The sequence below is a fragment of the Panthera onca genome, chromosome C1, assembly GCF_046562875.1.
Source record: "Panthera onca isolate mPanOnc1 chromosome C1, mPanOnc1 haplotype 2, whole genome shotgun sequence".
Lineage (NCBI taxonomy): Eukaryota > Metazoa > Chordata > Mammalia > Carnivora > Felidae > Panthera > Panthera onca.
The window spans coordinates 34,780,129-34,799,493 of NC_138346.1; the positions used below are offsets into that span (position 1 = coordinate 34,780,129).

General features: G+C 41.7%; 1 protein-coding gene across 13 annotated transcripts in view; it reads right to left on the reverse strand.

The window, feature by feature from the left end:
• Positions 1-19,365, reverse strand: part of CFLAR (CASP8 and FADD like apoptosis regulator) — a 92,407-nt gene that overhangs the window by 7,387 nt on the left and 65,655 nt on the right. For 11 of the 13 annotated variants that reach the window (XM_060622924.3, XM_060622933.3, XM_060622934.3 and 8 more), the window contains 2 exons: positions 6,101-6,611; positions 1,230-3,858 (listed from right to left, as the gene is read on the reverse strand). In XM_060622924.3, coding sequence (XP_060478907.1) covers positions 3,720-3,858; positions 6,101-6,611 — 650 coding nt within the window. In that variant the 3' untranslated portion in view covers positions 1,230-3,719. Of the gene's footprint in view, positions 1-1,229; positions 3,859-6,096; positions 6,612-19,365 lie in introns of those variants that run through there. The other 2 variants (XR_009607246.3, XM_060622931.3) reach the window with 2 other exon arrangements.

Below are 19,365 nucleotides of genomic sequence, written 5' to 3' on the forward strand. Positions count from 1 at the left end.
CTGCTTATGAATGGTCTGAATACTCCTTTCATGCTTTTCAGTCTTGCTGATTGGTCACAGCAAAACACACACAAATATGCACATAAGAAATACACACCATTTAAAACCAAGTCAAAAAATATAAAAATAAATATATATATTTTTTTAATTTTAAATGAGGGGTGCCTGTGTAGCTCAGTTGGTTAAGCATCTGACTCTTGATTTCAGCTCAGGTCATGATCTCACATTTCATGAGTTCGAGCCCTGTGTGGGCTCCCTCTCTGACAGTGTGGAACCTGCTTGGGATTCTCTTTGTCTCCCTCTCTCTCTTACCCTCCCCAGCTTTTGCGCTCTCTCGCTCTCTCTCTCTCTCTCTCTCTCTCTCTCTCTCTCTCTCTCTCAGAATAAATAAACTTAAAAATAAATAAATAAATAAATACTTTAAATATTTTAAATTTTTTAATGTTTATTTTTGAGAGAGAGAGAGAGAGAGAATGCATAGGGGAAGGGCAGAGAGAGAGGGAGACACAGAATCTGAAGCAGACTCCAGGCTGTGAGCTGTCAGCACAGAGCCCAAGGTGGGGCTCAAACTCATGAACCGCAAAATCATGACCTGAGCCGAAGTCAAACACTTAACTGACTAAGCCACCCAGGCACCCCTTAAATGATATTTTTAAATAATGATCTCTTTTTAGGTCATGTCATCAAATCTGCGAGAGAAAATTATTTGCTGTAAAGTGTCACTTGAGTTCTAGACAGACAAGTAATCTCAAATTATAAAGTCACTGCTATTGTCTGAATGTTTGTGTCCCTCACCAAATTCATAGCTTGAAACCCTAAGCCTCAGTGTGATGATATTAGGAGGCAGGGTGTTTGGGGTGACTAGGTCATGAAGGCAGAGCTATCACAGACAGTTTGCTTCCTGTCTCTGCTCTTTGACATGTGAGGGCACCATGAGAAGATGGTCATTAGCAGACACAGAAGCAGGTTCTCACCAGACACCAGATGTGTCAGCACCTTGATCTTGGACTTCCCAGTCTCTAGAACTGCAAGAAATAAGTGTTTCTTTAAGCCACCCAGTCTCTGGCACTTTGTCATAGTAGCCTGAACAGAGAAAGACAGTCCCCCTGACTTAACATCCGAATCTTGTACACAGAAAATAAATTTGCAAATTAACTGTGGTTGTATGTGGTAGGTAAGATTGTAAGTGTTTGTTACGTTTCATTGTTTTTGTTTTTGTTTGACAGAGAGAAAGAGAGTGAGAGAGAGAGAGAGAGAGAGAGTACATAAGCAGGAGAGAGGGGAGAGGGAGAGAAAGAGAGAATCTTTTTTTTTTTGGAGAATTATTTTATTTTAATTTTTTTATTTTAATAATTTATTGTCAAGTTAGCTAACATACAGTGTATTCAAGATTAGATTCCTAATCTAATGTAAGAACATACAACAGCCAGTGCTCATCCCAACAAGATCTGTCCTCAATGCCCATCTCCCATTTTCCCTGCCCTCTCAACTTCCTACCCCCTTCAACTTTCAGTTTGTTCTCTGTATTTAAGAGTCTCTTATGGTTTGCACCCCTCTCTGTTTGTAACTTATTTTTCCTTCCCTTCCCCTATGGTCTTCTGTTAAGTTTCTCAAATTCCACATATGAGTGAAATCACATATCTGACTTTCTCTGACTGACTTATTTCACTTAGCATAATACCCTCCAGTTTCCTCCATGCTGCTGCAAATGGCAAGATTTCATTTTTTTCATCACCAAGTAGTATTCCATTACACATAATTCCATTATCCATATATCCATCCATCCACATCTTCCTTATCCATTCATCAGTTGAGGGACATTTGGGCTCTTTCCATAATTTGGCTATTGTTGATACTGTTGCTATAAACATTGGGGTACATGTGTCCCTATGAAACAGCACTCCCGTATCCTTTGGATAAATTCCTAGTAGTACTATTGTTGGGTCGTAGGGTAATTCTATTTTTAATTTTTTGAGGAAACTCCACACTGTTTTCCAGAGTGGCTGCACCAGTTTGCATTCCCACCGACAGTACAAGAGGGCTCCCCTTTCTCTACATCCTCGCCAACATCTGTTGATACTAATTTTAGCCACTCTGACCTGTGTGAGATGGTATCTCAATGTGGTTTTGATTTGTATTTCCCTGATGATGAGTGATTTTGAGCATCTCTTCATGTATCTGTTAGACATCTGGATGTCTTCTTTGGAAAAATATCTATTCATGTCTTCTGCCCATTTCTTCACTGGAATATTTGTTTTTTGGGTGCTGAGTTTGTTAAGTTCTTTTTATATTTTGGATACTAGCCCTTTCTCTGATATGTCATTTGCAAATATCTTCTCCCATTCCATTGGCTGCCTTTTAGTTTTGTTGTTTCCTTTGCTGTGTAGAAGCTTTTTATCATGATGAGGTCCCAATTGTTCATTTTTGCCTTTATTTCCCTTGCCTTCAGAGACGTGTTGTGTAAGAAGTTGCTGGGGCCGAGGTCATAGAGGTTGTTGGCTGTTTTCTCCTCTAGAATTTTGATGGTTTCCTGCGTCACATTTAGGTCTTTCATCCATTTTGAATTTATTTTTGTGTATGGTGTAAGAAAGTGGTCCATCTTCATTCTTCTGCATATTGCTGTCCAGTTCTCCCAGCACCGTTTGCTAAAGACACTGTCTTTTTTCCATTGGATACTCAGAAAGAGAGAATCTTTTTTTTTTTTTTAACATTTATTCATTTTTGAGAGACAGAGCATGAACGTGGGATGGGCAGAGAAAGAGGGAGACACAGAATCTGAAGGAGGCTCCAGGCTCTGAACTGTTAGCACAGAGCCTGACACAGGGCTCAAACCCATGAACAGTGAGACCATGACCTGAGCAGAAGTCGGATACTTAACCGACTGAGCCAACAAGGCGCCCGTCAGAAAGAGAGAATCTTTTTTTTTTTTTTAATTAATTTATTTTTTTTTTTAGAAAGAGAGAATCTTAAGAAGGCTCCACGCTCAGCGCGTGTTGCAGGGCTTGATCCCACAACCCTGGATCATGACCTGGGCCAAAATCAAGAGTTGGATGCTCAACCAATTGAGCCATCCAGGTGTCCCTCATTGTTTTGGTTTTTTATTTTACTTTTCTTCTTGGAGCATGGATACACACAGGCTAATTAACTGTGTTACTGCAACCTTATCTCCATGGCTCCGGTTTACTTGATTGCACGAGGGAAGGCAACACAATCATGAGTCACCCAATTCAACCAGTACTTGCTTTTTAAAGTTTCAAAGCCAGGGTGCCTGGGTGGCTCAGTTGGTTAAGCATTCAACTTCAGCTCAGGTCATGATCTCTCTCACGGCGTGTGAGTTCGAGCACTGCATCAGGCTCTGTGGTGACAGCTCAGAGCCTAGAGCCTGCTTCAGATTCTGTCTCTGTTTCTCTGTACCCCTCCCCCATTCACACACTGTCTCTCTCTCTCTCTCTCAAATATAAATAAACATTAAAAAAAATAATAATAAAGTTTCAAAGCTATTTCCTTTCTAACACTGTTTTGACAAGCTTTCAGCAACAGAGGCCAAAACCTTCAACCCAGAAGCTTTAGCTCAAACACCCCTTCCTGATAACATTCCTCACAGACGGTCATTTCTGCCATAACAGGACCCCATCTTACCCACGTGACACATACATTTGCTTGAAAACTACTTGGGGCTAGTGATGGAGACTGCAGAGCTAAGAAAGTCTTTTGGCTTTTCATTTGCAAGAGAGGATGAGTTTCTTTCTCAGAGTGTGCTGCAGCCAGACGTAGTACCTCTCCTTAGCACACACTTTGCTGTTCCAATCATACACACTGCTGTTGAGTTCAATGTGGAGTTCCAAGAGTGGGCGTCTTCTGGAGGGAATGAGAAAGGCAAAAATTAATGCCATGCAAATATCAAAGAGGAGACAGATTGTCATTTGGGTGAAATGAGGCAACAGATGTGAAAGTGCTTGAAATTGTTCCTTTCTAAATGCTCTACAAGCTGCTTAGTGAGTGATCCAGACCAGCCTGCAACACTCTGGCCCAATGACCCTCACCCAAGAGGCAACCGAGTCATATTCTGGGGACACTCCAGTCAGATGATAACCTAGCTGGACCATCTATGCAAATGGAGGACAGATGTAAAAGACCATGGATACTGCTGGTCCATGAAGTGTCTACCTTGGAAGGCTGAGTCATCCCTACTACCGCCTACTCCTTGCTGCTGAGCCACTACTGAGGGGGCTGGGGAGTCACAGGCGATGAGATGTATTCCTGAGGTCCCCAGAGATACAACAGAATGCATTTCACACATGGCTCAGGAACATGATTCTAAACTGTAAGGAGGGAACAGCTGAAAAAGGACTGTTAATCTTACATGGAAGTATAGTGGGGCTTCATTCAGCTTAAATGAAAACCAGATCACCAAGGTCTCCCTTAGAAAAGTATTCTTGCCAATAAACATCAGAAACGTCTGTGTAACAAAGACTTGCAAACCTGAAGAGTCAGGTACCATTTTTCACCTATCAAACTGTCAAAATGGGGAAATAAAAAAAAATGCAGTGTCGGGCAGAGCTCGGGGACATGGGCGCTCTCATGCAAAGCAGGTTTAACTGTCCGAGATGACAATCTGATAAAATGCATCCAAACCTTTAAAAATGCATGTTGTTGGGGTGCCTGGGTGGCTCAGTTGGCTAAGCGTCCGACTTCAGCTCAGGTCACAATCTCACAGTTCGTGGGTTCGAGCCCCACGTCGGGCTCTGTGCTGACAGCTCAGAGCCTGGAGCCTGTTTCAGATTCTGTGTCTCCCTCTCTCTCTGACCCTCCCCTGTTCATGCTCTATCTCTCTCTGTCTCAAAAATAAATAAACGTTAAAAATAAATAAATAGGGGCGCCTGGGTGGCTCAGTAGGTTAAGCGGCCGACTTCGGCTCAGGTCATGATCTCGTGGTCCGTGAGTTCAAGCCCCGCGTCGGGCTCTGTGCTGACAGCTCAGAGCCTGGAGCCTGTTTCAGATTCTGTGTCTCCCTCTCTCTGACCCTCCCCCGTTCATGCTCTGTCTCTCTCTGTCTCAAAAATAAATAAACGTTAAAAAAAATTTTTTTTAATAAATAAATAAATAAATAAATAAATGTTATTGGACATAGTAATTCTTCTTCTGGGTATTTTCCTCAAGAAAACAGTAAATATAAGCACAAACACTGAACTACAAAGATATCGAAAACTTTTTTTTATGAAAGCGAAACACCTTCCAACGCCTGAAAATTGGTCAAGTAACTTATGCCATAATCATATTGTAGATGGTTCCACAGACATTAAAATGATGCTTACAGGGGCACCTGGGTGACTCAGTTAAGTGTCTGACTTCGGCTCAGGTCATGATCTCATGGTTTGTGACTTCAAGCCCTGTGTCGGGCTCTGTTCTGACAGCTCAGAGCCTGGAACCTGCTTCAGATTCTGCGTCTCCCTCTCTCTCTGTCCCTCCCCTGCTCGTGCTCTCTCTCTCTCTCTCTCTCTCTCTCTGTCTCTCTCTCAAAAATAAATATTTTTTTAAAGTTTAAAATGATGCTTAGAAATGTAACTAGTGACATGTAAAACTGTATGTGATATAGTGTTACACCAAGTAGAAGCAGGTTACAAAGTAATAGCAGATAGCGATTTCATTTTGGTTTAAAAAACATATTTATATACGATTGTGTGGGTATTGAAAAAGATCTGGAAGACAATACACCAAGATTTGGCTAACAGAGATTGGTTTTAATAAGCAGGATTATAACTATTGGTTATGTTCTGCTTTAAGCATTTATATTTCATTGTTTTTTTTTTTAAATAAGGAGTATGTACTGCTTTTGTAATTTAAAAAAAATTAAAAATTTATTTATTTTGAAGAACAATATCCAAACTACAAGCTGACTAACAAGTGACCTCCTGAAGCACAAAGGCAGGTCATAAAATGTGAATCCTTCCCAAGGCAACCCCAACAAGGAATGAAAAATCCTTTTCTCCCTGAAGAGAAGGGCATCAAATATGGCACAATGGTAATCTCCACCTCTCCATCTTGGCAGCAAGAAAACAAACAAGTGGTCTGGGCATGGGCCATGGCCTGAGTGGCTCACCTTTCTTGCCACAGTTTCTGGGAAAGGCACTTCAGGTACAACGATGGTGAGCTGGAGGACCGTTCCAACAGGGAAACGTCTGCTGTGCACAGGCTCCAGAGGAAGTCAGCTTCTCGGTGGATGGTACAGGGCACAGGCTGCCTGGCCTTGGACTCCACATTGTTCACTGCTGGCCCATCCACCTCCAGGAAGCTGCTGCTGTCCAGTTGGCCCTCTGACACCACATAGTTCTGAATAAAAAAGAGCTTTGGCTTCCCTAAGAGAGAAGGGCATGCATCTCCCATGAACATCCTCCTGATCTGATCCAAAGGGAACCCTGGCTGTGTCTGATCCACGCCAAACACGCTGTGGGAGCCACCTCGGCTCACCAGGACACACACAAAGCTGTCATAGTCTTGGTGTTGGGGCATGCAGGCAACTTGGCGAAGAATCTGGATTATACTGTCCACACGCAGGTACAAAAAATACTGGACTTCATAGCCCAAGGAAGTAAAAGTGTCCCGAAGAAACTCTGGATAAAATAAACACACATGGAAAACAACACTAAGGTTAGAAAAGTTTAAGAGGTACTGGGTAGCAGTCCTAAGCACAGTCTGATCTCCGCTACTTCTCCATTTCTGCTCTTAAGCCATATTTTGAGGTTGTGAAGGACCTGAGCATGGGTCAGGAGAGAATCAACCTGAAACACGTGACATTCATGTCCCCGATTCTCACTTACAATCTGTCCCCTATTATGATCTGTCCCCTGCCTGAAGCTACTATCACATCTGGTCACAGGCACAGACTGGGCCCACTTCTAGTCTGATGCAACCAAGGCGGGGTACAAAACTTTTTCTCTTCAAAACAAAGTTGGGGATTTTTCAAAAGGCTCTTTCTTAAAATAACACCCAAGTGTGTAGGAATGGATGCATTTGCAGAGCACAGACCCAAATCTAGATCAAAAATGATGGCACGAGACACGAGTTCCCACCTTCCCGTGGGCTGTGGGCTGATACAGAGGCCCACAACTACATCTAAGTTGTGACCATTTCCAGACTCCCCAGTTCCTCTTAGACCTGCCTCCCAGTGTAACCTCTAACTGAGCAGTGGGAGTCCTTAGCCAAGATTCCCTTCAGTGCCCTCAAAGATTCTTCTCCCAATCTCAAGAAACAAGAAGAATCCCAAATACAAAATCTAACAGCACACCTAAAGGAAATAGAAGCAGAACAGCAAAGACACCCCAAACCCAGCAGAAGAAGAGAAATAATAAAGATCAGAGCAGAAATAAACAATATAGATTCTAAAAAAAAACTGTAGAGCAGATCAATGAAACAAAGAGCTGGTTTTTTTTTAAAAATAAACAAAATTGATAAACCTCTAGCCAGGCTTCTCAAAAAGAAAAGGGAGATGACCCAAATAGACAAAATAATGAATGAAAATGGAATTATTACAACCAATCCCTCAGAAATACAAGCAATTATCAGGGAATATTATTTAAAAATTATATACCAACAAACTGGACAAGCTGGAAGAAATGGACAAATTCCTAAGCAACCACACACTTCCAAAACTCAAACAGGAAGAAATAGAAAACTTGAACAGACCCATAACCAGTGAAGAAATTGAATCAGTTATCAAAAATCTCCCAAAAAATAAGAGTCCAGGACCAGATGGCTTCCCAGGGGAATTCTACCAGACATTTAAAGCAGAGATAATACCTATCCTTCTCAAGCTGTTCCAAAAAATAGAAAGGGAAGGAAAACTTCCAGACTCATTCTATGAAGCCAGCATTACTTTGATTCCTAAACCATACAGAGACCCAGTAAAAAAAGAGAACTACAGGCCAATATACCTGATGACTATGGATGCAAAAATTCTCAACAAGATACTAGCAAATCGAATTCAACAGCATATAAAAAGAATTATTCACCATGATCAAGTGGGATTCATTCCTGGGCTGCAGGGCTGGTTCAACATTCGCAAATCAATCAACATGATACATCACATTAATAAGAAAAAGATAAGAACCATGTGATCCTGTCAATCGACACAGAAAAAGCATTTGACAAAATTCAGCATCCTTTCTAAATAAAAACCCTGAAGAAAGTCGGGATAGAAGGAACATACTTAAACAGCATAAAAGCCATTTATGAAAAGCCCACAGCTAATATCATCTTCAATGGGGAAAAACTGAGAGCTTTCCCCCTGAGATCAGGAACATGACAGGGATGTCCTCTCTCACCGCTGTTGTTTACTATCGTGTTGAAAGTTCTAGCATCAGCAATCAGACAACAAAAGGAAATCAAAGGCATCAAAATTGGCAAAGATGAAGTCAAGCTTTCACTTTTTGCAGATGACATAATACTGTACATGGAAAACCCGACAGACTCCACAAAAAGTCTGCTAGAACTGATACATGAATTCAGCAAAGTCGCAGGATACAAAATCAATGTACAGAAATCAATTACATTCTTATACACTAATAATGAAGCAACAGAAAGACAAATAAAGAAACTGATCCCATTCACAATTGCACCAAGAAGCATAAAATACCTAGGAATAAATCTAACCAAAGATGTAAAAGACCTGTATGCTGAAAACTATAGAAAGCTTATGAAGGAAATTGAAGAAGATACAAAGAAATGGAAAAACATTCCATCCTCATGGATTGGAAGAATAAATATTGTTAAAATGTCAATTCTACCCAAAGCAATCTACACATTCAATGCAATCCCAATCAAAATTGTACCAACATTTTTCTTGAAGCTAGAACAAGCGCTCCTAAAATTTGTATGGAACCACAAAAGGCCCTGAATAGCCAAAGTAATTTTGAAGAAGAAGACCAAAGCAGGAGGCATCACAATCCCAGACTTTAGCCTCTACTACAAAGCTATAATCATTAAGACAGCATGGTATTGGCACAAAAACAGACACGAAGACCAATGGAATAGAATAGAGACTCCAGAATTGGACCCACAAAAGTATGTCCAACTAATCTTTAACAAAGCAGGAAAGAACATCCAATGGAAAAAAGACAGTCTCTTTAACAAATGGTGCTGGGAGAACTGGACAGCAACATGCAGAAGGTTGAAACTAGACCACTTTCTCACACCATTCACAAAAATAAACTCAAAATGGATAAAGGATCTGAATGTGAGACAGGAAACCATCAAAACCCTAGAGGAGAAAGCAGGAAAAGACCTCTCTGACCTCAGCCGCAGCAATTTCTTACTTGACACATCTCCAAAGGCAAGGGAATTAAAAGCAAAAATGAACTATTGGGACCTCATCAAGATAAAAAGTTTCTGCACTGCAAAGGAAACAATCAACAAAACTAAAAGGCAACCAACAGAATGGGAAAAGATATTTGCAAATGACATATCGGACAAAGGGCTAGTATCCAAAACCTATAAAGAACTCACCAAACTCCACACCCCAAAAACAAATAATCCAGTGAAGAATTGGGCACAAAACATGAATAGACACTTCTCTAAAGAAGACATCCAGATGGCCAACAGGCACATGAAAAGATGCTCAACGTCGCTCCTCATAAGGGAAATACAAATCAAAACCACACTCAGATACCACCTCATGTCAGTCAGAGTGGCTAAAATGAACAAATCAGGAGACTATAGATGCTGGAGAGGATGTGGAGAAACGGGAACCCTCTTGCATTGTTGGTGGGAATGCAAACTGGTGCAGCTGCTCTGGAAAACAGTGTGGAGGTTCCTCAAAAAATTTAAAATAGATCTACCCTATGACCCACCAATAACACTGCTAGGAATTTACCCAAGGGATACAGGAGTCCTGATGCATAGGGGCACTTGTACTCCAATGTTTATAGCAGCACTTTCAACAATAGCCAAATGATGGAAAGAGCCTAAATGTTCATCAACTGAAATGGACAAAGAAATTGTGGTTTATATACACAATGGAATACTATGTGGCAATGAGAAAGAATGAAATATGGCCTTTTGTAGTAACATGGATGGAACTGGAGAGTGTGATGCTAAGCGAAATAAGCCATACAGAGAAAGACAGATACCATATGTTTTCACTCTTATATAGATGGATCCTGAGAGACTTAACAGAAGACCATGGGGGAGGGGAAGGAAAAAAAAGTTAGAGAGGGAGGGAGCCAAACCATAAGAGACTCTTAAAAACTGAGAATAAACTGAGGGTTGATGGGGGGTGGTAGGGAGCGGAAAGTGGGGATGGGTAGTGAGGTGGGCACCTGTTGGGATGAGCACTGAGTATTGTATGGAAACCAATTTGACAATAAATTTCATATTAAAAAAGAAAAGATTCTTCTCCCAGTTTCCGGGAATCCTGGATTGACTTTGCCTGAAGAAGCAGTGTAAGGCAGTGGAAAAGTCAGACTTTATGTCAGACAAGGCTGCCTTCTAACACTGACCTTACCACATGATGGTAGCATGACCTTAAAGAAGTGGGTCTCCTTAGCTTTAAATGGAAGTGATGATACCTATCCTGTGAGCATGCTATGAGGATTAAATGAGGTAATACATATAAAGCTCCTGGTGCTCAAGAGAAATGAGTTCCTATTACCTTTAAAATATATATATATTTTATCCATCTTTTTGAAGTTTCCATAGCCTTGGAACTGTAGAAATCATCCCCAGTCCATTTCTTTCCCATCTGCTCAGTTTGCCCTCATCAGAAAAATAAATACAGTCTCTTGATTTTTTATATCTTTCTAACAGCGAAGAGAGACATCTTTCTCTTCCTCATTAAGAAATGCCACATCCTTTTGAGCCACCCATTAAGTTTCTGTTCCTTGTCTGAAGGATGCCTCCACTTCTTAGTTCATCTGCAGAGCAGAAAAACTGTTCTGCCCTAAGCTAAACAGACGTCTCCCAATTCAGATAGTTACCTTTACTCTTAGCCAACTTTTTGGGATTTCTTTCCATGTCTCATGACTGTGTACCCACCTCTCTTCGTCCCCTGGGGTGTGGTCTTCCAGAAGTCTACCACTGCATTCACCCCAAACCAAACAACATAACAGTAATTAGAACAGATAAAACTTCTACCAAGGAACAAAAAGCCCCCATCTCATACCAGTGTAGGCATCACAGAAAGGGGATGTAAGTCATTCCCCTGAAATCACCACATAACAGTTCTCCACAAATTCTCAACTCTCTACACTAAATGGGAACAATATGAAGTCTGAATAGTCACAAATAATTCAGAGACTCACAGCTTCAACCAATAGTTTCAACCTTCTTGCCCTGCAAATTTTACCAACACTAATAAACTACAAAAGTGAAAGTTAGCTATCACATTTTGTCTTCTGGCTTCTCAGCAGGAAATAGGGAGAGAAAGGTAGGAAAAGAAACCTTGAGTAAACAAAAAACTGGAATAACTAGCCACCGGGCAAATAAAAGCTGGCTTGGGTGCTCTGAGTGTAATTCACCCAGCCTGTGGGCAGTACCTGGATATGTTCACATTGGGTCTAGTGGAACTTTCCACTCAGGAGAGCTGGGTTTAATTGTGGCCCCACATCTACCAGATATGGCAGTTTTAAATGTGTCCACAAATTTTTTGACACTCCTTCCTTAAAAAGAGTGTAATTACCCTCCCCTTGAATGTGGGCCACACTTGGTAACTTATTTCTAATGACTGTGGCTGAAGGGATACTATATGACTTCCAAACCTAGATCATAAAAAAATGCAATTTCTACCTGGCTCTTTCCCTCTTTTGAACAGCTCACTCTGGAGGAAGCCAACTAACCTGTCATTAGAACACTCAAGCAGTTCCGTGCAGAAGCCCACATGAAGAAATAAGGGCTGCACCAACTTCCCAGCCACATGAGGGAGCCACCTGAGAGGATTCTCCAATCCCAATCAAGCCTTGGGATGACCCCAGCTGAAATCTGACCACCATCTACCAAGAGACTCTGGGCCCGAGCAACCCAGCTAAGCTACCCCTAAACTCCTGCTCCACAAAAACTGTGAGAGATATATAAATAAATGAATATTGTTGTTTTAAGCCACTAAATTTGGAGTGATTATTATTTGATAATAATACATTATTTGATAAATAATTCACCAGGTAAGTCAGGAAATCATAATAACCATTAATTAAAGATGTAGTTAGGCTATGTACTTGTATGTCTGGCCCACAGATAAGGGTAAAAAAAACAAAACTATAATGGAGAGATATAAGGGAGGTGCTAATCTCCTTAAAACCCTATGATAAATAAATATTGTGGTGGAAATGAAGAACATGATACACAGGTTGCCGATAACCTATGAAATAGCTCACTCATCCCCACAGGATCTCACTGTGGTAGAAAAAGTCCACCAGCACTGCCCCCTGGCCTTCACCTCAGCAGATGTAGGCAAGCTTTCCATACCCAGTACTGCGCTCAGGTTGGAACACAGGACTGAACAATGTGAGAATCCAGACTAGGAACCCAGTTCCATGACTACTGTTTTATTCCAGTCGTCTATTGAGGACTCACAGGTCATGGAGTATTCTTTCCTCCAGGGGGCAGAAGCAAACAGGGAAAACCAGACTCAAAGCTCTTGTTTACTTAGACTGACTCACTTCCCTCAAAACCCAATCTTCACTGTAAAGATTTCCCCCCTTATCAAAGTCCTTGAAAGAAAGCCATAGTCTCATAGATGCTGGAGAGGATGTGGAGAAACGGGAACCCTCTTGCACTGTTGGTGGGAATGCAAACTGGTGCAGCTGCTCTGGAAAACAGTGTGGAGGTTCCTCAAAAAATTTAAAATAGATCTACCCTATGACCCACCAATAACACTGCTAGGAATTTACCCAAGGGATACAGGAGTCCTGATGCATAGGGGCACTTGTACTCCAATGTTTATAGCAGCACTTTCAACAATAGCCAAATGATGGAAAGAGCCTAAATGTTCATCAACTGATGAATGGATAAAGAAATTGTGGTTTATATACACAATGGAATACTATGTGGCAATGAGAAAGAATGAAATATGGCCTTTTGTAGCGACATGGATGGAACTGGAGAGTGTGATGCTAAGTGAAATAAGCCATACAGAGAAAGACAGATACCATATGTTTTCACTCTTATATAGATGGATCCTGAGAGACTTAACAGAAGACCATGGGGGAGGGGAAGGAAAAAAAAAAAAAAGTTAGAGACGGAGAGAGCCAAACCATAAGAGACTCTTAAAAACTGAGAATAAACTGAGGGTTGATGGGGGGTGGGAGGGAGGGGAAAGTGGGTGATGGGTATAGAGGAGGGCACCTGTTGGGATGAGCACTGGGTGTTATAAGGAAACCAATTTGACAATAAATGTCATAATAAAAAAAAAAAAAAAGAAAGAAAGAAAGCCATAGTCTCTTTTTCCATGCTGGTGTGCAGGGGTCAGGGACAGAGCAAGGGCTGTCCCGTGCCTTAGATCTCTTTCCTTTTTCTGAGCTCCCTGTAGGCTCTGGCTAGAGCAGTGGCTGTCACATAGCAGTGAGCAGGCAGCTGCATGGGAACAGGGAAAGAGGAAGCAGTCTTGGAATCACAAGATGTGAGTTTAAGTTCTGGCTCCTCCACCTACTGGGTTAGTCCCATTTTTCACAGTAGCTGCCTTGTCATGTCCCTCAAATAGGGGAAGAAAAACTTGGGTGCTGAGTTTGGGAAATACAACCTTAGTGACGGCAGAAGTCCCACTTCTCCTTCCACCCACCCTGGAAACCCCAGTACTGACCCAACCCTGTATCTGTAACACTTCCACTGTTCTTGAGAAATCAACTGCCCCAAATGGTGAGCAGACAAGGGTAGGGGTCAGCACCACTCACATGTTTGGGGGCTATTGAGATAAAATTCAAAAAATGAAATACAGTCGAAAGTCATGACCCCATTCATTTATAATTTGTTTTCATCAAAAACGAGTTCACATTGGGCACCTGGCTGGTTCAGTTGGTAGCACATGCAACTCTTAATCTAGGGCCATGAATTTAAGCCCCATCTGGGGTGTAGAGATTACTTAAAAATAAAATCTTAAAAATATATACTATAAGACAAAATATTAAAAATATATAAAACAAAATGAGTTCACATTAATCTTGACACAACCTATGAAAAGAAGTCCATTAAATAAACGTATGGAATAACTAAGAAAGAGGGAGCACTTCCTTCATCAGTCTATTTACCATTATGTAGTGAGCACCTTGAATAAGCCCAGTTCTTTCTTTTCTTAATTTCTTTTTAACATTTATTTATTTTTGAGAGACAGAGAGAGACAGAGCATGAGCAGGGGAGGGGCAGAGAGAGAGGGAGACACAGAATCCGAAGCAGGCTCCAGGCTCCGAGCTGTCAGCACAGAGCCTGATGTGGGGCTTGAACTCACAAACCGCGAGTTCATGACCTGAGCCGAAGTCGGACTCTTAACCGACTGAGCCACCCAGGCATCCCAGCCCAGTTCTAATTACTCACAAATGGAATACAAGTTGGGCAGGCTATTCTTAGTGAGAAGGGGAGTTCTGAGATCAACTACAAATGTGAGATGCAACATTGGTTAAGACTTAAATAAGTTTCTTTACAGGAGGACTGCTCAGAGACTTTAAGGCCAATATGCAAATCCCCAAAGGAGGAACAAATTATTCACCATTTCTCAAATTCTTTTGACCCCAAAAGTCATGTTTTACACAGTTCCTCTTGCCTATGTGGCAGAAATACATTGTGAAATACAGATGAAGCACCTGTTCTTCAAGAAGCCTATAATCTAGTTGGGGAAGCAAAGCTTATAAATATGCACAAAACAATGGTTGACATGTCACATGTACAGTGGGATTTTAGGTAAAACACACGGTCAGAGAAGGGACTGTCGGTGCAGTCTGAGACACCTGGAGATGAGATTGTGGTAAAAGTACAATTTAAGCTGGAAGAACAAGTGAAATAGGAGGTCCCCCAGATAGGGGATGATGACGAACAAAGACAGAATGAGTGAGTGAGTGAGGAAGTGAGTGGCAGAGGCAGCCTTGGATAAATCTGACTTTCCATTTGTTTCCATAGACCAATCAAGGGGTTTCGCTGGACAATCTATATTCACTCAAAATTATAAACTACTTGTTAAATGTCTTCTTTTTAAGTACAAATGATTACTAGTAATTCCTTCTGGACTAGCTTTTCGTAGCAGAAAACAATATCAATAATAAGCCTGTGTATTGCATGTCAAAGAAGCTTCTGTGGTACCTCAGGCAGCCTCAAAGTACTCTACTCTTCCACGTATTTGCAACTCCTTATCCACAATGCCAAAGCCCCAAAAGCTCTGAAAACCTTCAGTTCTTTTCCCTGATTCATTTTGTGGCAAAACCTTTCCCGAACTGATGAGAGGCTATTGAGAGTCTTTATTCCCCTTAGTGTGAATATCCATTCATTTTGCTGTAGAAATACTAACGTATACAATTATGGGGTACTTCCCTGGACCCCCCTGGAGTGTTCTATGAATTACAGCATCTATACTTTGTCATCTTTCTAAACTCTTGGATCTTCCAAATCCTGAAATACAAAGGTCTCCAATAAGGGATTGTGGACCTATAATTCTTATTTATATCCTAGGTTTAAAGGGGAATTTTATTTGTGATACTAGGTTTCCAAATGAAGGTCTGCTTACCTCTGCTCTCAGAGGTAAGAATGTCCAGAAGAAAAAGGACGCCACCACAGACTTCCTGGTCTCTTGCCTCTAGGAGGAGGCTATCTTTAATAATATATTAATCCCATGATAGCAAGGAGGGGAAGCCCCACTTCCTTGGCACTCAAGCTGGCAGGCAGCATGTGGTGGCTGCTCCCTCTGAGCCGTCTCCACTGCCATTTACCACTTGCCTTCATAGCTCAGAAGCAGAGGTCACAGTGACTGCTCCACTTCCCCTTGCTGAGATGTTCCTACATTTGTTAGTACAGGAAAATGCTACTGATCTGAGTTGTTACTCATTCCATTGAGGGCAAAGGGGGTAAGGGGACTGGGCAACCCCAAGGACAGCAAAGCTCAAATCAACACCACCTACAAAGCGTTTCCACTATTAACGTCTGGCTTTCATGACTCCTGTTGCTCTGTTTGAAGAGGAAGTTTACTTACACAAGATTTATAAAGATTTTCAGAGAGAGCAAAGGAGAAGACAGAGGAATAAACCCTTCCTCTTAAAATCTGCAAACACCACCTTCCATTCAGGAGCCTAAAAGCCAGCCAGAGCTTTAAGTCAAAGCTCAGATCCATCCGTCTGCATTTTGAGACATTCAACTCTCCATTCCCAACAAGATCAGAATTCTGGTGCTACATCAGGGCACTGAGAATCAGGACCTAGCAGAGGCCTAGCTTTCTCTTCAAGAAGAGATAATTGACCTCTATCAGGTTCCTTCTCAAGGACAAGCCACCAAAAAATAACTTTATCCTTGTTAAACAATGTTGACACTGGACTGACCGATCTAACACCGGACTCCATCTTTGTCTCACGCAGGGCCAAGCATGGTGTTTTGCACAAAGTGCTCAATAAACATTTATGGGATAAAGGAAAAATAAACCTATAGATGTTTAGAAGACATGCATACTCTTTGGATAAAAGTCTGATTTTTTTTTTTTTTTTCGGAAGACAGGGCAGAGTCTACTAAATTCTACAGCTACAAAGGAATGGTTTTAGAAACACAGAAGCTAACAGACCTTATTCCTCCATTCATCTAGCCAACAAATATTTATTGAGCTCCTATGTGCCAGGCACTGTTCCAGATATCAGACACATAGCAAAAGAGATGGACAAGCTCCCCACCCTCACGAAACTTACATTATAACAAAGTAGCTAAAATCAGAGGCTTTGGAGTAAAGCTTTCAAATGTCAGCTCTATCATTTACTAGGGAGTTAAGGAAGGCAGTTCACTGTGTTCTGTTTGCTCACCTTGAAAATGGGGATAATAGTACCCATCTTACAGTATTATTTATGAAGATTGAGTGAGAATTAGCAAAATACCTGGCACAGAGCAGATTTTTAATAAACTTTACACTCTCATCATCACCACCCCTGTTAGTCTCACAGTATCACTGTTAGTTTCTCTCAGAGCCCTTGTTTCAATTGGCAATAATGTCTATTCCCAGACTCCTGCACTCTTCCCAAATAATCAACATTAACCAAATGATTAAGTTAACTAGGCAAGAGACAAAGGAAACCCCACCTAATCTCTCCAGATGAAGCACCCCCCTCCCATGCTGTCAAGATGGAGGTGAAGAAATGAAGTGTGCTGCGTGGATTTAGGATTACTGTCAACTGAAGCAGGATTTCAGGCCTACAGGCCTCAGTGAACAAGTGCCAGGAGAGAATTGGAAAATGAGGAGCTGGAGCCCTAGAGAGAGGGTGTGAGAGAGGAGACTGCCTTCCACTTCAAGTCAATTGATACTCTCCTGCTATTCTGAGTCTCTGCTGGTGCTGGCATATAAATGGATTCAGGACCCTTCGGATGATAAAAGCCACCACACAATGGGAGTAAAAGTGCCCTGTTTCTTAACTATCAACTGGCCACCCGGCCACCAGGGGCTTGTATTAGTAGCCTCAAGATCAGTTATTTGCTTTGTCCCCAGAAGCAGGGAGAGCTTGAGTCAAGGGAGCAAATGTTCAAACACACCTATGTCAATACCTGCACATGCCTCAGGCCAGAGATACTGTCCCAGGAGCCACCTCCAATGCTATCCTCACTCCCATCTTTCTCTCCTATAGTCTTGCCACCCCCTACCCTCCCTGGCCCCAACCTTTGTACTCAGACTCTCTGTCTCTGTCAAGCCCATTCATACTGATAACTAGTGGGAGTGGACTGCCCACCTGGGTATTTCCCCTCCATTCCAGTTAGCCCCAGCCTATGGGAACCTGCCCCACTCGTCCCTGAGCCCCAGTGCAGGTGTCAGACCCCCAGTCCTCTGTTTCCTCATTTGTCTGGGCTTAGACTCCATGTACAAAGCCACAGAAAGTTCTAGCTTAGTGGTTTGCAACAAAAATGAAACAAACAAAATGAAAAAATAAGGTTAGCTAGCATTTTGTATATGCTCACAGGGTGCCAGGCACTGCTCTAAGCTCTTGACAAGTATGAACTCACTCACTTCTCCCAACTTCCCCAAGAGAGAAGTCCTGTTATTAATCCATTTTATAGAAGGGAAACTGAGGCATGGAGAGTCTAGGAAAATTGCCCAAGGTTATAATTTAGGACATGGCAGAGCCATGATTCAAACCCATGCAGTCATATTCCAGGGCCCAACTCTGACCATGCTCCTATAACGCAGGAAAACATAAATATACATTCAGTCCCTGCCCACAAGAGGCCCATAACTCAGCAAGGGAAGCAAATATACACTGGGTTTTAGCCACAAATTCATAGCAGGTGATAGCTTTATGATTATCTTCATACAACAAACATACATCGTGCAGCTGGGCACGTTCTGCCAATGAATGAAACAGAACTGACTATAATAGAAAGTAGAAGATGATTACTCTTAAAGCAGGAAGTTACTCATTGAGAAAATATTTTCTCATTCTTATATGGATACTAGTGGCTAAAAAGGAAAGGACACGCATCTATAGCTGAGGAGATGGTATTTCTCACATTAAACCAAAAATAGAACATGAGAAAATGAGATGGTATCTTAAAATTCTGGGAAATTCAACCTAATATTTGATTATTTGACCTTCTCTTAGAGTCTCTTTCTGTAAAACTCACCCTGGTAACATTTAAGTGAGCCTGAAAGACAGATCTGACTCATTCTAAGAATTTTGAAAAGCAGGAAAACTGTGGGAATGTAATGATCAACTAAGGAAGAGGTAAATAATTAAGCACATTGTTTCGCAATGAGATTCTTCTTACATTCTTTGATGCATCACCAGTGATTGATTCAGTTTGAGTAAGACATCCAGCAACAATTGAGCAAGAGAATCAATTCAGATTGAACAACAAGGAACACACAAGTAGTACAGACTCAGGCCAACAACCAAAGTACCGGGTGCCAGAATCAAGTGACACACTGCCTCTAAGTGAACACACATTATGACATTTTTAGTGTCCCCCAGAAGAGCTTTCATAGTCTATCTATATGAAATGATGGGGTATCTGCTAACACTGAAGCCAGCAAGCCTTCCATTTTAAACCCCACTCTGGATCCCCAGCCTCCTCTCTGCCACAGCACCCAGCATGAAAAAGCCAGACTGAAGCTCACCAACTTTCACCAATTACACCTTTGTGCCAGAGACAATGCTCTGTGCTCCCCAGGTCTCCTTCCAGTTTCCTCCTGGCATGCAGCCAGACTGAGTTCCTTAT